Below are 16,268 nucleotides of genomic sequence, written 5' to 3'. Positions count from 1 at the left end.
TCCTTGACCCTACATTCCAATCAGTGCTTATACTCCTACCTTTTGATAAGCAATCAAATGACAGCAACCTAAATAGTTCAGGAGAAAAATAACCATGTGTTCAGCTCACCAAAGCTCTGGTAAAGATATTTAAATTTCTTATTTCATCCATGAGAAGAAAATTGAAACGGATTCTACACTCATCGTCTCCGACATATTTCTATTTCTTCTGAGAGCTCTTGTTCAGGATCTGACTTCAGGGCAGATACACTGACACAAAAGTCCACACTTTCAAAATGAACTACACTGTTCTCTTTTTGAACCACCTTTTTAAAGAGGGTAAAAGTAATTCAGCTTCAACATATACATCGACACGCCACTAAACAAGTTTTCAGTGGAACTCAGAATGACAGCACAGTCAATAAAGAATGGAGTTAAATTTAGCTTTAGATCTTATTTCCCTTAAAATACAGATGAACAAGGGAGCTGAATACTAAACAGTCAATATTTAAAATGTAAATTCCATCACAGGCTTTCACTGAACTCGCATAATGATGCTCAGTGTGCTTCCGAAGAGGAAATTAAGCTACAGAAAAGAGCAATTATAATGATTCCACAGGGCAATTTTCTGTCACCAGGTCCTGCTGTTGTTCAGTAAGTCCTGACTCTCCTGTGTTTGAATTCAAACTACAATGGCAAATATGAACCCAAAACTGAGAATTTACCATGTTGTGGTTTGTAACTTACATAAATTATTTTACCTATTTTCTCAATGCTAGCATGTTTCCTTTTAAAGGGCCTGAGAGCACTGCAAAAGGTTTATTATACAATTTAAAAAACAAACAAACAAACAAACAACCTAAAACTTTACATACAGAATACCAAAGGCAAACCTGAAAACTTCAGTGGAGTCAGTGACGCTCTGACAAATTGATTTCTAGGACAAATAGACAGTCAAGCAACTTTGCTTTGCTCAGGATCACTCAGGATGTCTACAGCAGAGCAGGAAATAGTAAGATTATCTCAGTATCTATCTAAAACTACAGCCAAAAAAACATTATTCCTATTCCCTGACATTATTGCTTCTGAACAAGGAAGACTGCCAGAGGGACAAAAGGGAAGGGATATGACAGGAACAGTACTAATTTCTATTGTAAATGACATTTTGCATTGTTGAATTAGGAAAAAAGAGTCTCACAAAGAAATCATATTAGTGTACAGTATTTATTACCTTCTATTAATCTGAAGTCAATCAGTTTGATATGACTAAATTAATTCTGAAATAAACAGACATTTTTAAATACATATGAAGATGAGAGGCTTTAGTATGAGAGCATTTAGTTGATCTGCACTTTTAATCCACATGCAAAATACATCGATCAAATATTGTACATTTCCTTTCGTTTTACACTGGTCCATAATAAAGCACAATTTCTGAGGGTGACAGCAGGGAGGAAAGAAATCATATTTTCAAGTAGCCCTTTTATTAAAAAAGAGCATCAACTATATATTAAGCTAATGTGTTTCCGATTTTGATTTTACTTACAGTATACAGTTTTGCAAAATATACAGGTCACCAATGATACACAACAGTGGCCCTTTAGTAAGGGCAAGTAAAAACAACAAAAAAAAAAACAACAAAAAAAAGAAATGCAACATAAAAGAATTCTACAGATTAGAAAAGTCATGTTTTAGAATGTTATGCCACTTCAGAGTGCCTCCAACGCTGCTAAGAAAGGTCATGCACAATGTTTTTTAAGAGAATGTTGTCGTTAGTCCATGAGAGATTTGTCTGCATGCTTCACATGAACAGAAAAAGGTACAAGTCACAAGGAAATTAGATTTCTCCAGTTATCTTTTAGGCCTGTCTATGTCATCAATAGCAGCTAGCAGCTTCTGTCTTGCCTTTTTGTTGATGTGGGAGCCCAGACAAACATTCACCAGATTGGTCAACTGCTTAGTGGAATATTCCTGGCAAACAAAACCAGAATAAAACAGTTATGGCAGAATAAAACACTGGACAAAGACAGAAAACTAGAAAACACAGACATACACACTTCTCAACTGATAGAAACAGTCAGTACACAAGGGAGATTTAAAGTGGTAGTTCAGTCAGGTCTGGACAGATTTCATAGTTGAGGCAGAGGAAAAAAATGTATTTTGCTACATGGCAGATTATAATGGAAAATGCTTATAATTTTAGTAGTGTTGGACTGAGTTTACAGAAAGTAATTCTGTGAATACATATGTATATAAATCAATTTTTAATGTGTTTTCCATTCTTTGGGAGGTGTGGTGGGAAATATATATGCAAATGGGATAAGCTTTTAACATAAAAACATTTTTCTAAACAAACTGTGACAAAAGTTTATGATCTTTTTATTTTGACTTCTCATCTCCAATAAGCTTTGAAATACTTCTGTCTACGGTGTCTCCAAACAACATTAGTTTCAGTACATGATAAAAGAGGAAAAAATGGCAAAAATGTTAAGATAAGAATTCTTAGCACCTGTCAAAACACCACATTTGCCAGTACTACCTTTATACCTAACACCATCCAAAATATAGCTTCCACCAGTCGGTTTAAACAAGAGTTTTTCCATGTAGGTCACCAAACAACAGCTCACAATCTCCTTTGTGGCTCCAGGTAAAACAAGGAAAACGATATTAAAGACATATTTCTTTCATACATTTCTAGTGGGATTTAAAATAATCCCAAAATACAGATTTCAAAGTGCTCCATTTTAAAAGTCTTTTCATTTCAACAATGGGCAGCATGTGACTATAACTTACACAGTCCTGTAAGTTATAATTGTCAGGTTATGCTATCATGAAAGCATGCTAAATGCTTTCAAATACAAATGAAGACTTATCTCGGAGAGTAATGTTGACCCTGATTCAGTATTATTAAACAAAGGAAGAAAAAGCAATGACTCGTATACATTGTGCCTTACGACTTAGTTTAAGCCATCTACTCCTAAAGGCAAAGTAAAATTTCATGGTGTGATTTCAAACAGTACTTCTTGATAATCAAGTTGTGCACTTTGGCGTACTCTGAACGGCACACAAGTATTTTCAACTTCACTTCACTCTAGTTCCCTACAGTTTTTGATACAGTAGGTAGGTGTGCCTGGCTTACTTATCCTTCCCAGTCATCAGATGTTGAATCAGTACAAACACTTACTAACTTCATATGATAATAATGATATATAATGAACATACATATGCACACACGCTTTTATATTTATATAGTTATCCATACAGATTTTATTATAATAAATGAATACATACATATATATGCATAAATTCATTTTTAACACAGAGAAACGTTGCTCATTTATAGTTGTTAGCATGATTCTATCATCATGGTGAATTTTCCCAATAGACAGTAAAAGAATGCAAATTTAACCCTTACCCTATGTTCTTTTATCCAGCGCTCCATGTCATTTTCTGTTAGGTAGTATGCTTTAATGTAGGTCTCCACAAATTCTTTATCTGGAATAGGCCTAATGTCTGTTAACTTTTCTAGTTTCATTAAGAATTGTTGAAAGTCCAGTTGCATCAAGGCACGTCCTTCATTGCTGCACTTCTTTACATTGGCATAACTGAAAAGGGAAACACAGTGGAAAGTAAAATTGAAAAGGAAATAAAGATGAATTTTACTTCTCAAAGTTGTTTAACTCAGTCCTTCGAACCTTGAGGAGGAACATAAGTATGGCTTTAAGTTAAAAGCAGACAAGAACTCCTTTTAGGATGTCTGAAAGGTAATGCAGCAGCTTTAAGAACAGTCACCAGGAGCTTGCTGAACCAACAGTGGCAGCATCAGAGAAAGGCACAAATCTGTTTGTTCAAAAACATCCACAACAACCAGAGGATAAGGGATGGCAGCACTGGCTAATCTCTGAGGTTAGTGTTTTAATGAGAGTAGATGGACAGAAAACTGGTGACAGGTTTGAGCTCAAAGAAGAAGAGACAGTAGATGAACTTAGGGCAGTGTAATACCAGGAAGGATTACAGTGAGGTGACAGGCAACAAATGAGGAAAACGATCTTTGCAGTTTTTCAAATGGATAAGAAATTGCATTTGTCAAGATCAAAGGAAATGACACTGCAATGCCCTTAAGAATGCCAATTTCAGCTGTGTACAGGGAATAAGAGAGCTTTGGTCTGGGGCACGGTATCTTGATAGACTTAATCCAGCCCACCCACAGGCTGCTGCCCCAAGCGACGATCCTGTCCCACTGTTTCCACTTTTCCCTTCTACCAAATTTAAAACAAGCTCACTCTTCCATTGCTTCATGAAGTTGATCCTAATTATTACACAGTCCCTACATTATTAGGAATGCAAAGAAGGCAGCAGAAATGTGCAGCTGAAAACTGGATACACAGCAAGATCAGGTTAAGAATAAGAAGAAATTGCACCCTTACAGTTAGAAAGCAGAAAGAATTTGCAGAACACAGAAATAACAGAGGCAAAAAGAGAGGACTACAGCACAAGCCCTCTGGAGCTCCATAGAAGATTGGACGATTCTCAACAGGACATACTGAAGCACTTCAAGAAGTCAGATGTGAGACAGGAGAGAACATAGACAGGGCACACAGGGTAGGGCAAAAATTTAAAGGAGGATATGGCTGACTGCACTGGAGATGATTCTTCACTCAGCAAAGACCTGGATGAGAGCAATTTCAGTTGACTGGCTGACTTGAGCCTTCATGGCTTTTAATTCCATACCTTCATGGAATTCAGAGATGAAAGAAGTTACGAAGGTATTCATACTCAGCTGTTCAGAATACCTTCCTTCCCTTTCACCAGTGGCAAAAGAAACTACAAGATATGTAAGAAAGAAAGAATTTGGCAAGAATAAGATATTACAGGCAGATATTTGGGAGGAGATGATAATGAGTGCTCTTTACACTCTAAGAAAGTGCACAGGACAAATCACATCATCAAGGTATTCCCAGTCTACTCTGACCAGTCAGTGGAATGCGTAGATGAAAGTAAAGTTGAAAGTTTCATGGTAAGTCACAAGCATGAACCAAAACTGCAGCGTGGAGCAAGACATACAAATGATGATCTCCAGAGCTAAGAATTCAGTGGTTCGTGAACACTGAAGTCACAAAAGACGAGTAAGATTGTGAAGTAAGAAAAAGAAACAAGCCCAAAAGAGGCACAAGGGCAGAAGCAAAAGACGTTGATAGTGACTGACAGTGTTATCCACTTGAAAGGAAAGGGGCTAAGGGGAGGAGAAGAAACATGCTTTTGTTCCAATTCTTTTGATTTGAGGCATGATAAGTGGAAAATAAAATTTCAAAAAGAAACGATAGTTGTATAGGTCATATGAATGAAATGAGAAGCCAGAGGGACATCATGACTGGATTTAGTCTCCCTACAGATGAAACTGATCTCTTAAGAGACTGCAAAAGGATGATGGCACAAAAAGAAACAAGCATGACTTTAAAAATGATGGCTTGATGGAGCAGTGGAGGCTGATGATCCTCAATAGACAGCTAACACCTGGAGAAGGATATTGTTGAGGTCCTAAATTAGAATAGACAGCAGGAGAGTGGGATGGAAAGAAGTAAAATAGGTAGTAGGGAGTGCATAACGTAAAGATAAACAGGAAAGAAATATGGAAACATATGTAGAAGGAGTGGAAGACAGCACATATTCTATGATGTAGAAGAAGCTGTGATGAGAGCCCAGACAAATGTAGCAAAGGGACAAGAACACAAAAATAAATGCAGTGGATGAAAAGACTACAATACTCAGGCTACAATATTGACTTTGAAAAGACTGGGACACGGATTCAGAGGGAGGGATGAGCAAGGTATAGCTGGTCCTGGCTAAGGTGCCTGAGCCTCTATTGACTAAGTCAACTAAGATACCTCTCTGTTTCTGAATCCTGTTCCATGGCTAGTCTAAGAAAACTGCTAGGGTTGACAACTCCGTCTTTCTTCCTGGCAAAGACAAATGGCATCTCCACAGAGAGGCTGACAATTACACTTTAACTTTCTTCTTTGCTCTGTTGGGAAATGATAATTTTCTGACAGAAGTTTCTTCGAAAAAGAACTATTTTGTTTCAAGTGCTTCAGTAAAACACTCAGTGTCATTCTTCAGCAGTATCTAGGTAAAGACCACCCCGTTTAAACTTAATTGCTGTACCAGACTCCATGAAACAACTGCTAAGGACTATGTGAAGCCTTGAAATTTTTTAGGTTCCCCAAAAGCACAGGCGTTTACCAGTGCACTACAAAATTAGAACTTTTGATTCCATATGAGATTATCATTATAGAGGTATTTACCCAAAAGCAAGACTTTCATGAACTACTTACCCTTCCACGAGAGTTCTATTGGCCAAGCGTATGCAGTGCTCCCAAAGGATGTTGGAGACTGGCAGTGGAATACGGACTCTCTTGGACACCTCATTCAACCTTCTGTTAAATTCTTCAAATTCCTGACAAAACATGAAAGCTCATTATTCCTTTACCATAAAAGGGATTATATTCCATACATCCCTAGCAACAACAACAACAAAGAATTAGAAATGCACATGAAAGAGAATTCTGAAAAACAAGAGCAAAGCAGAGAAGCTTAATAAGCACAGACTGTAGAGACAAGCTTAATGCGTAAAGTAGAAAGCACACCACTTTCTAGTATATAATTCACAACATTACCTCAGTAATTTAAAAAAAAAAAAAAAAAAATACTGCTCTGTTCCTCAGAGGTGTAGCTCTCTGTGAAACTGCTATCTCTTAAAATTAACCAAGTAGCTAATCTTCAAATGTCATTTTCATTGCCTCACTCCCCAAACTTTAACTTTTTTAACATCAGTATACAGCCACTGAAGAAAATCCAGCGATTTCTTTATCGTTCTAAATACCCTCCCCATCAGCTTCAAAGAGAAGCTCAGAAATATTTTCAGTCTTCAGCTTCTCGCATTAGTTCCCCAATGCTTTAGAAAGAGCTGAGAGCACCCACTGAAAAGAGTGCAAATCTAACAGTTTAGGAGCATACTACAACACTGGATAACAATTCAGGTTGAGGGAAGGCACTTGTTTCCACCTGAAACATCAATGTCCTGGATGGATTTGAGCTGTTACTATGAGTGACAAACTAGTCATAACCAAACATAACTATTGCTACAATGATTTTGTGACTTACATAAAGTGAAATAGAAGTCTGCTGTCAGCGATTAACATCTCTATCATTTAAAAAAAAGTATCAAAAGACTTAAATATAAAGCAGACTGATAATGAACCGCTCTGTGTAACCAAGAAAAGCAGTTTGTACTGCAGCCTATTAAGACCATACTTGTCCAACAAAGTGCTTTCATTCCAAGGCTGTTAATCTAGGTGGTTTTGTCCTTCCTTTCCCTCCCCCTTTTTCTCCCCCTTCAAAAATTTAGTAAGTGAAGAAAATTGGAAAGGAAACTCAGTAACCAATTTAACCTAGTATGTGACCAAATAATTGGTGTTTAGCACAATATTTCTGAAAGAGGAATTTGGCAAGAGGAAGCAGGGTACCACAATGTCAGGCTTTAAACAGCATACAACTCACTCTTCTGAAGATGAAGATGCCTAACACTCTGTGTTAATGAATTTCTTGAACAATCCTCCTTCCCCACTTTACCTGCTTCCATACATGCTATGATTGACTATAGAATTTTGCATACATGTGTACATGCCTAAAAGTAGTTGGCTATTGCGTTAAACATTGTGCTTACGTCTGACACCCCTGGAGTCCCAGGGTACACAGAAGACCATTAATTGCTTAGCAGTAATCAACAAGTTTCTCTAGCAACTACTATTAGCTATACAATGTAGAGGCCAGAAATGGTTTTAAATGGTATTAGCCCTGAAGCAAATTCATCAGCACTCGCACACTCACTAAAAGGAAAAAGTTCTACTACAGAGACCAAATGTTGAAAGTACAAACAGATTTCAAAAAGCCATGGCAGCATAAAGAAGGGTAATCAAAGATTCAAATTCAGTGCAATGTTATATCCTCTATCAGATTCTCCCTTCTCTGCATTAATTTTTTTTTTTATAAGCAGACAACAGCTACAAAGTACAAAGGTCTAATCAAAACTGTTATTCAACACAGATGCATAACTTCTTCCGTGACACATACTTCACATATCTTTAAAATAAAATTTTTTGTTTCTCTGTAGGAATTAGTGTAATTCAACCACTGCCAGAACTTCCTTCTAAAGGCCTTTAGAAACATCCTTTAGGCATATATAAAAGGATGAGAGAGAGAGATTCTCCCAAGAAGTGGTTCTGTATTCCGTAAGACACAGCAATTGTACAACCCCTTCTACTGAATGCAGTTGAGAAGTTGGGTGAATAACTTCCCTTTTACCTTGCTTTTCAAAAGCTAACTTCTAAATATAGCAACTTTAATTAGATAGTGCATGATCATTATCGGTGCTGGTTTGACCCACAGCCCCTACAATACGTCTCAAAGACAACCGCTGAAATAATTCAAATAGCCATTGTTAAAAAAAACACTATCTCATGCCACTGTATTTTCCTCCACAGTACTCTGTTTACTACACATTTATCTACCATTCAAGACAGACAATGAAACTCATTACTCTTTTGTGGTCACTTTCACACACCATGTAGTCAAAAAATCATCACTGAAAACAATCTGTTAGCAGCAAGAATAATGAAAACTCTGAACCGACCTCCTTATAATAACTTACCGTTTGTCAGGATGCAGTATTGCTCTAACCGTGCTTTAACAGTTTTAGTGAAGTATTACAGTAATTTAATGTTTATATAAACTAGCACACCGTTTCCCAGAGAGTATTCACCTTTAAAAGAGCATCGACGTATATGTTGTGTTGTGACATGATTTCCTTCACATCCCATTTCACATTAGCCATGAGAAGCAGCATTTGTTCATAATCAATGGCTTTAGCAGCAACAATCCAATAAACTGGTTTACGCAGTTCACTGGCAGTTGACACTGTCTGAAACAGAATATAAACAAAATCCAATTCAGTAAATTTCTGGCTAATAAGAACAATATATAACTATGATGTACAAGTATTTGCAACATACTGTGGAAGTTTCAAATCTTCTGTTTAAAAATCAGCTGTGAATTACACAATTCTGACCTGAGAATAGAACTGCTGAAGAAAAGGCTTCTTGGCAGCTGGCATCACCGCATCAAGATGAGGCTGAAGAAATTCAAACTGCTCAGCCAGAAATACCCTTTGAAAGCAAAGAAAATTTACTGTGAACTAAATGCAACATTTGGCATGTCTCTGTACAACTTTTACTCTACAGTTGACATATTTGGCAATAAAGATAAGCAAGTTTGGAAAATTTAGTCCTGAGAAGAACCATATCAGTTTCATGCCAGCATATCAACAGGTATTCTTAATTCTGACAATTTTAAAATATGACTGCAAACAAGAAAACGCTTGAATAAAGAGATTAAGGATTGAATATCAACAATTAATTTCTATTTTACTCAGTTCTGGGCCCCTCAGTTCAAGAAGGACAGAGAGCTGCTGGAGAGAGTCCAGCGTAGTGCAACTAAGATGATTAAGGGAGTGGAGCATCTCCCTTATGAGGAAAGACTGAGGGAGCTGGGTCTCTTTAGTTTGGAGAAGAGGAGACTGAGGGGTGATCTTTTTAGTGTTTATAAATATATAAAGGGGGAATGTCATGAGGTTGGAGCCAGGCTCTTCTCAGTAGCAACTAATGATAGGACAAGGGGTAATGGATTCAAGCTGGAACACAAAAGGTTCCACTTAAATTTGAGAAGAAACTTCTTCTCAGTGAGGGTGACAGAGCACTGGAACAGGCTGCCCAGGGAGGTTGTGGAGTCTCCTTCTCTGGAGACATTCAAAACTCGCCTGGACGCCTTCCTGTGCAACCTCATCTAGGTGTTCCTGCTCCGACAGGGGGATTGGACTAGATGATCTTTTGAGGTCCCTTCCAATCCCTAGCATACTGTGATACACTGCAGAAGTTTAACTCAAAGTCTACTAAAGTCAGTGGACAAGTGTTATGTAATTTCCATACTGCAGGGCAGCCAACATCAATATTAATAAATCCATGTCAGAATTCCAAAATAACATTCCTAATTATTTACATACTAGTGAATCTTTAAAAGATAGAATATGAGACCAAATTCTCTCAGGGGTAGGATTTGTTAATAACAATATAACAAAGAAATACATTTCTAACTAAGTGTAAGTGAATGCAGAAGAAAAAAAATGTATTTTCAAAGGAGCTTATTAATATGAACTTCTAATCTTTAAGTGTCATCATGTATGGGGAAAAAAAATAATTCCTATCAGACTCTTACCATTATTCTGACCATATAAAAAAACACTTGAAGTTTTGCGTTACTTGCTCATTATAATCTCTTCTTCACAGGTACACTTCCACCCGTTGCAAAGAACATTGCAATCCAAGCCAAACCAATATGAACTAACCAGTTTTGAGTCTCAGCCATCACTATTTGAGTACTTAATATAAGGTTTAAATGAACCATACAGATTAAATACTCCCATTAGCCTATTTTAAATTAAACCTTTTTCCTGTTAGATTTGGCCTTGCACTGTAACAAATTACTGGACCAGCTGCAGTAAAATTTCATTGCTTGTGCTTGCAGGTGGTTAGACCAGATGGTTCGGCCCCATTACCTTTAATTAAGAAATTACCTCTATCACTCATATTTAAAATCACATTGAGACGTATGAATTTTTGACCTCTTAAGAAGGTTCTGGCTTGTAATCACAATCTCTTAAACAATCCATAGCTTCCAGTGACCACAAAATGCAGTGTACAGTAAATAACCTACAAGGATTCTGTGGCCACCACTCTCTCTGCCAAACCGTATAGTGAATTGCCAGATGTCAAAACTACGAGATGACTGAGATGTGGGCTTGGCACCTTCTCCTTTCTCTCTTCAGCAGCTGTGAGAGTTCCTGTGGGATCAGCAGAGACCTCCTAAAACAAAGAATTAAAAAAATGAAAACCCACAAAACTAGCAAGAATGGCTCCAGCTGAGCAGTTTCAGATGACAGATAAGATGAAGGAATGTTTCTAATTCTAAGGAGTAGTTTAAATCAAACGTCAATTAAAAGACAACCATAGAGTTTTCTATTTGAACAGTGTGGTGTTCAAACAGGTGAAAAACACCATATCATGTAGATCAATATCTATCTCAGAAAAAAAAAAAAAAAAAAAAAAAAAAAAAAAGAGGCAGAGAAGACACTTCTCACCACACCTTAATGCCCATACAGGCTTTAGCCCAACTGCCTACTCGGAGACTGGCTGACTGATCTTCAATCTGACAGTAATGAAATAAGGAGACAAATCAATGCAATATTACTTATGTATGGGCTTTCCTGCTTATGCGAGTTGTGGCTAAATTAAGCAAAATACAAACAATGTTTTTGAACAAGTTATCATTCCACGAAAACTTCTATCCTGCAGACATCTCGGTTGTAGAAAGCAAGGAAATATTTACAGCACAGGAAAAGAACCCGTAAGAAACACAGTACACCAGTGCCTTGTTGCAAAATTAAAACAACAACAAAAAAAGGAAAAAAAAAAAAAAGAGGAAAAACAACCAAACAAAAAAAAACAGAAACAAAGACACCGAAACAACAACAAAAAGAAATGAAAACAGAACAACAACAGAGAAAAAAGCAGGAGGGAAAAAAGAAAACAAAAAACTCAGGAAAACAAAGGGAAAACAAGAAGGAAAAAAAAGGGGGGGGTTGGGGGGGAACTCCACCTCTGCATTTGAGAAATGTAAATACAAGTTACAGCTAGAAGAGGAAGCACAGAAGGAAGAAATTCCTAGAGCTATCATATTGGTCTAAGTAATATATTAATGGACACCCTCTGAAGCTTAGTTGTTTGCCAAAACCGTATCAGGACATGAAAACATAAACGTAGTTCTGGCTTCAGATTAATTACTCATGCCATGCTTACTGCTTACACAAAGGCTACAAAAATATGAGAAATGGCACAAAGCAAAAGTGACATAGAGCACAGAACAGGTAAGGTAGGCATGATATGGCATTGATTTCTTAAGAGCCTTCCATGACCCTGGGGATAGAAACTCTGTGGCCAGACAAGTGCTATAACAAATCAGCCTGTTTGTATGGAATGAAAATAAATTTGGGCAATAACACAGTGTCAAAGTAGTGGTATAAATAATTTCTTCAAAGGCAAGATCAGCTGCACAACATGTCTGCTGTAAAGCAACGTATGAACGCACAACGCATATGACAACAATAATGCTTAAACATGACATTTATGGTTGGACTCAAAAAACAAATTAACATAACTCTCAGACTGCTGTAAAACTGGACAAAGATGAAGCCAAAAACATAATAATAAATAAAACAACTTTGCAGTTTGTGGGTTTGTTTTTTTTTCCAGTTGGAGACAGAAATAGAGAGGAAAACGCAGTGAAGTAAATAAAGAACAAGGAGCAAGAAAAATAGACTTAAGCTGACCACAACAGTCACCAGGAGTTTCTTCTAGGCTTTGCAGCAGGGAACAACTGTGAGGGGTGACATGAAATGGAAAAATTGTTATTTGCGTGTTTTTCAGACAGTTTGGCCTAAGAAGAAAAGGAGAGCAGCGAGCACTAGAAACACTGACAGAACTAAGTGGTGGTCTAACTCATTCCAAAGATCAGGATTGAGACAAGGAAGAATATGCATTGTAGAACTTGAAAAGCCAAGAAAAAAGGTACCACACAGATGATCAGGTGAGAAGGAGAAAAACAACAGGGAGGTTATTCTGGTAGCAAAATATCTGACAGACCCATTGTGTTTATACTGTAGCAATTAAAGGCAGGGCAGGCGAAAATTGATTACGTCAAAACATGTAAGGACTTGGTGAGAATTTAAGTGACACAGAATGAGCAGAAAGCTCAAAACTTTGCCACTATAAACAAAGCAGCATCAGAATGTGTTTAACTGCTTGGATGCGAGCCAAGCCAAAAGTGACATTAAGAATATAAGACAACTGGGAAGATAATAGTGTCCAAGCTGCTAAAAATGGTTTGAGGTGTGAAGGAACAAAAAGATCACAAGTTCCACTTGAATTATCTTGGATTTCAGTTAACAGTTGCCTCTTGTGATGTGACAGCCCAAGGCAACAGAGAGGTGGACTTGCTAAATCAGAGAGGCTTTCAGTACTGTCTTTCAAAGATGTCAAACATAAACATAAAAATGGGCTACAGCAGATGGAACAAAGCATAGACTGGGAAAGCAGAGGTCTCACTAACAAGGGTGAGGAAAGTATATTCAGACTTCGAAAAAAAAAAAAAAAAATTGTAATAGGTTACAGAAGCAGAGAGCGGATAAAGCAGGGAGCCTTGAAGGACCCCCACAGAAATTTTGACATTAAAGCCAAAGACTGCTGACTGAGCAATACCATCAACACATCATTTGTAGCGCTAAAAGATCTCACAGAAATAGATCAATGAGCAGAAGATAAAACTTCTAAAAGAAGCTTATGGTAAATGATATCAGATACAGTTGCACCAAGTATGGGAACAACTGTAAAGGCTAACCACATCACTAAGTTATTTGAAAAATGAATTTTCTTTGCTCTGATCTGTGTCCACATTCAGCCAGATAAATCTGCAATTAAACTGGCCAGACATTTCCCAATACTGTGAGGTTTGCATTGTGCTGAGTCTATCAGAATGGATAAGCAACCCAAAAAGCCCGGAAATCCGCTAAAATTCATGTAACCTCTTTCAGGCAGCTCTGAAGATACCTACCCAGCACATCCACTAGTATACTGCACACAAGCAATAACACCTAATCATCTAGGCATAATGGTCAATTCTCTAAAAATATTAACCGACCCAAAGACATCATTGATTAAGTATCAAAATCCCCTCTTTATCTGTCTTCTCTTTTTCTTTTTCACTTCATGTCATTCTCAAAAAAACCCAAAACGCAACAAAAAAATGAGAAGCTTTGAAATGTTTACACATGATAAATAACCAAACCCACAGCCCACTAACCAATTCCCTATTCTTCAGGGGAACAGCGAGCCACAGAGCTGAGGGAAGAGCATCAGTGGTAAAAATGTAAGCATCTTTGTTTCTTTCAAAGACTAATTACAAATTATGTAAAAACCAAATATTATAAAGACTGAATTTTGGATTTATCGCACTTCAAAGTTGTCTGTCACTTCAGTACTAATACCTTTTAGACATTTTTTTTTCTACCTGACTGCTTCCCATGAAGGTAAGTATCTTGTGAACCTATTAAATGCTGAAATCGTGTTGCACCTGAAGACAACTGGCTAAGTCAAAAGACATGATAGGGTTCAACCAGGGAAGGTCAAACTCTGGTTCAAATATACCAGCCAAACACAGCATGAGTATTTCATTCTCCTGACTTGTTCTAAAAAGCAGTCACTGTGTAAGCACGTTGATAGCAAAAAGGAAGCCCAAGGAAACAGCCGGTGTGCCAATTCCTAAGAATAGCACAAGATCATTCTGAAAGGGCTGCAGTGATGCATGTGTTTTTTCCTCCAGCCTTCATTAACAGAAATGATCAAATGACTGAAACCAGCAAAAAAAGGGCAAAACATACAGGCTGGAACAGGAAAAAAAGTCTACAGACTATTTAAAGAAATCAGATGTTTTGCAATGGACTGGACTTGTTAAAGTTAACCCTTCCAGTAATTTAAGAAAATCTGCAAGACAATCTGTTGTCAGAGATTCACTTTGAGTACCCATGGAGAGAGAACAGGTAAAGTCCCGTAAAACTGAAAGTGAGCAAAACAATGCTAATCTGAAGAGGAAGAGGAGGAGGAGAAGGAGGAGGAGAGTACAACCCAGGAAATTAAGCAGCAACCAATCCAACTATAATATCAAGAAATGTCAAGTTACACTGAGAACATATTGTAGCACCCAGCATCAAGCGTGTAGAGAGTGATACCAAAGCAGAACAAACTTTCTTAGCTTTTCTCTGCATCAGAGTAGCAGGTCGTGCTGATAGAACAGAATTGTGATATACCTAAGACATATTACAGCCCACATAACACCCTGGGCAAAATACAGATTTGATAAACGAATTTCAAGGTACATGTGGAAATGATGCAAACTACAAAATACTTTTCTACTTCCTTGCCAAACAGGAAAACACCCACAGTGATTAAAAAAAAAAAAAAAAAAAAATTTCATCAAAAGCACCAAACTTATCTGAACAATAACCAAGTCAACCGTAGCAGGTACAGCAGTAAACCAGCATTCCATGCAGACACCTTACAGCGGGTCTTATCTGTTCAGTTTTCTCTGGTCTTCGTCTAACTCCCTCATGCTGTCACAGGAAAAGAAGAGTTTTCTAATGCTACACATGATTGGCATACACAACTAGCAATTATTTATAAAAATTGCTTTGCTATAAAGGTCTGAAAACATCAGGATACAGAAGTGTTAAAGCAGGCTTATGACTGCTTTACCTGTTTAAGGGTTGCTAATAACAGTAGTATGAGCGTGCTTTGGGAAGTATCTTTATGCGATACCTATCTGAATCAAATGTCATCTGGAACGAGATTTTACAACAGAAAGGCACGTATTAGCAAATAACAGGTATCAAATAAATGTGAGAATGATATTGTTTGATTAATTATTGGGTATTTTATTTTAGCATTTAACTGTTTACTCCCAAGAAGAAATTCTTTAATGAATAAGAAAATAAATAAATAAATAAATCTATCTGTGTAAGGAACAAGCCTCTCCTTCAATCTCTTCCTCCAAAAAATGTCTTCTGTAACAAGAGGACATTTTCATTTCAACAGCTTGGCTGAACCCAGTGGCAGACCTCTGTTAAGCCTTCCATCTTAGTGAGAAGAAGAGACTATAAACTAATTACCTAAATCAGAAGTATAAACTACCTAAGCTAATTATGTAAGTCAAAAGTTTGACATGCAATTTGCAAGAGAGACATTTTTAAGGGGCTTGATCTCATCGTGAGCTCAGAAATATATATTTATTTCAGTTATCCAACAGAACTTATGACCAAAATAACTGATTATCTGCCACTTACGGTGGACAGTTGACAGTTAATTATAATCATCCACTTTCACTAACTTTAAACAAAAATCAGTAAACCCCACAGTGTGTCCCCAGCACACAAAGTTCTCCAGATCACACTAATAATCTTTCAAAACTGAGCTTCTCCTGACATAATACTTTTTGCTAAGACTTTAGCTTTAGAATTGTTTTGATGTAATATACGTACACAATAGGAACTATTTCAGGTTTGATTCTGCTAT

At 37.2% G+C, this 16,268-nt stretch overlaps 1 protein-coding gene across 1 annotated transcript in view; it reads right to left on the bottom strand.

Moving 5' to 3' along the window:
* Positions 1–1,300: 1,300 nt before the first annotated feature.
* VPS50 (VPS50 subunit of EARP/GARPII complex) overlaps positions 1,301–16,268 on the bottom strand; it is a 96,609-nt gene continuing 81,641 nt past the window's right edge. Inside the window, exons 23-28 of the mRNA XM_082480020.1 lie at positions 10,804–10,952; positions 9,104–9,200; positions 8,798–8,956; positions 6,312–6,433; positions 3,395–3,584; positions 1,301–1,950 (exon numbers count right to left, since the gene is read on the bottom strand). Of these exons, the coding sequence (XP_082336146.1) occupies positions 1,831–1,950; positions 3,395–3,584; positions 6,312–6,433; positions 8,798–8,956; positions 9,104–9,200; positions 10,804–10,952 (837 nt within the window). The 3' untranslated portion in view covers positions 1,301–1,830. The remainder of the gene's footprint in view (positions 1,951–3,394; positions 3,585–6,311; positions 6,434–8,797; positions 8,957–9,103; positions 9,201–10,803; positions 10,953–16,268) is intronic.

Source organism: Vanellus vanellus (assembly GCF_965231255.1).
Source record: "Vanellus vanellus genome assembly, chromosome: 2".
Classification (NCBI taxonomy): Eukaryota; Metazoa; Chordata; class Aves; order Charadriiformes; family Charadriidae; genus Vanellus; species Vanellus vanellus.
Note: the sequence above shows the minus strand (reverse complement) of the source record. Positions and strands in the feature narration are given on the sequence as shown.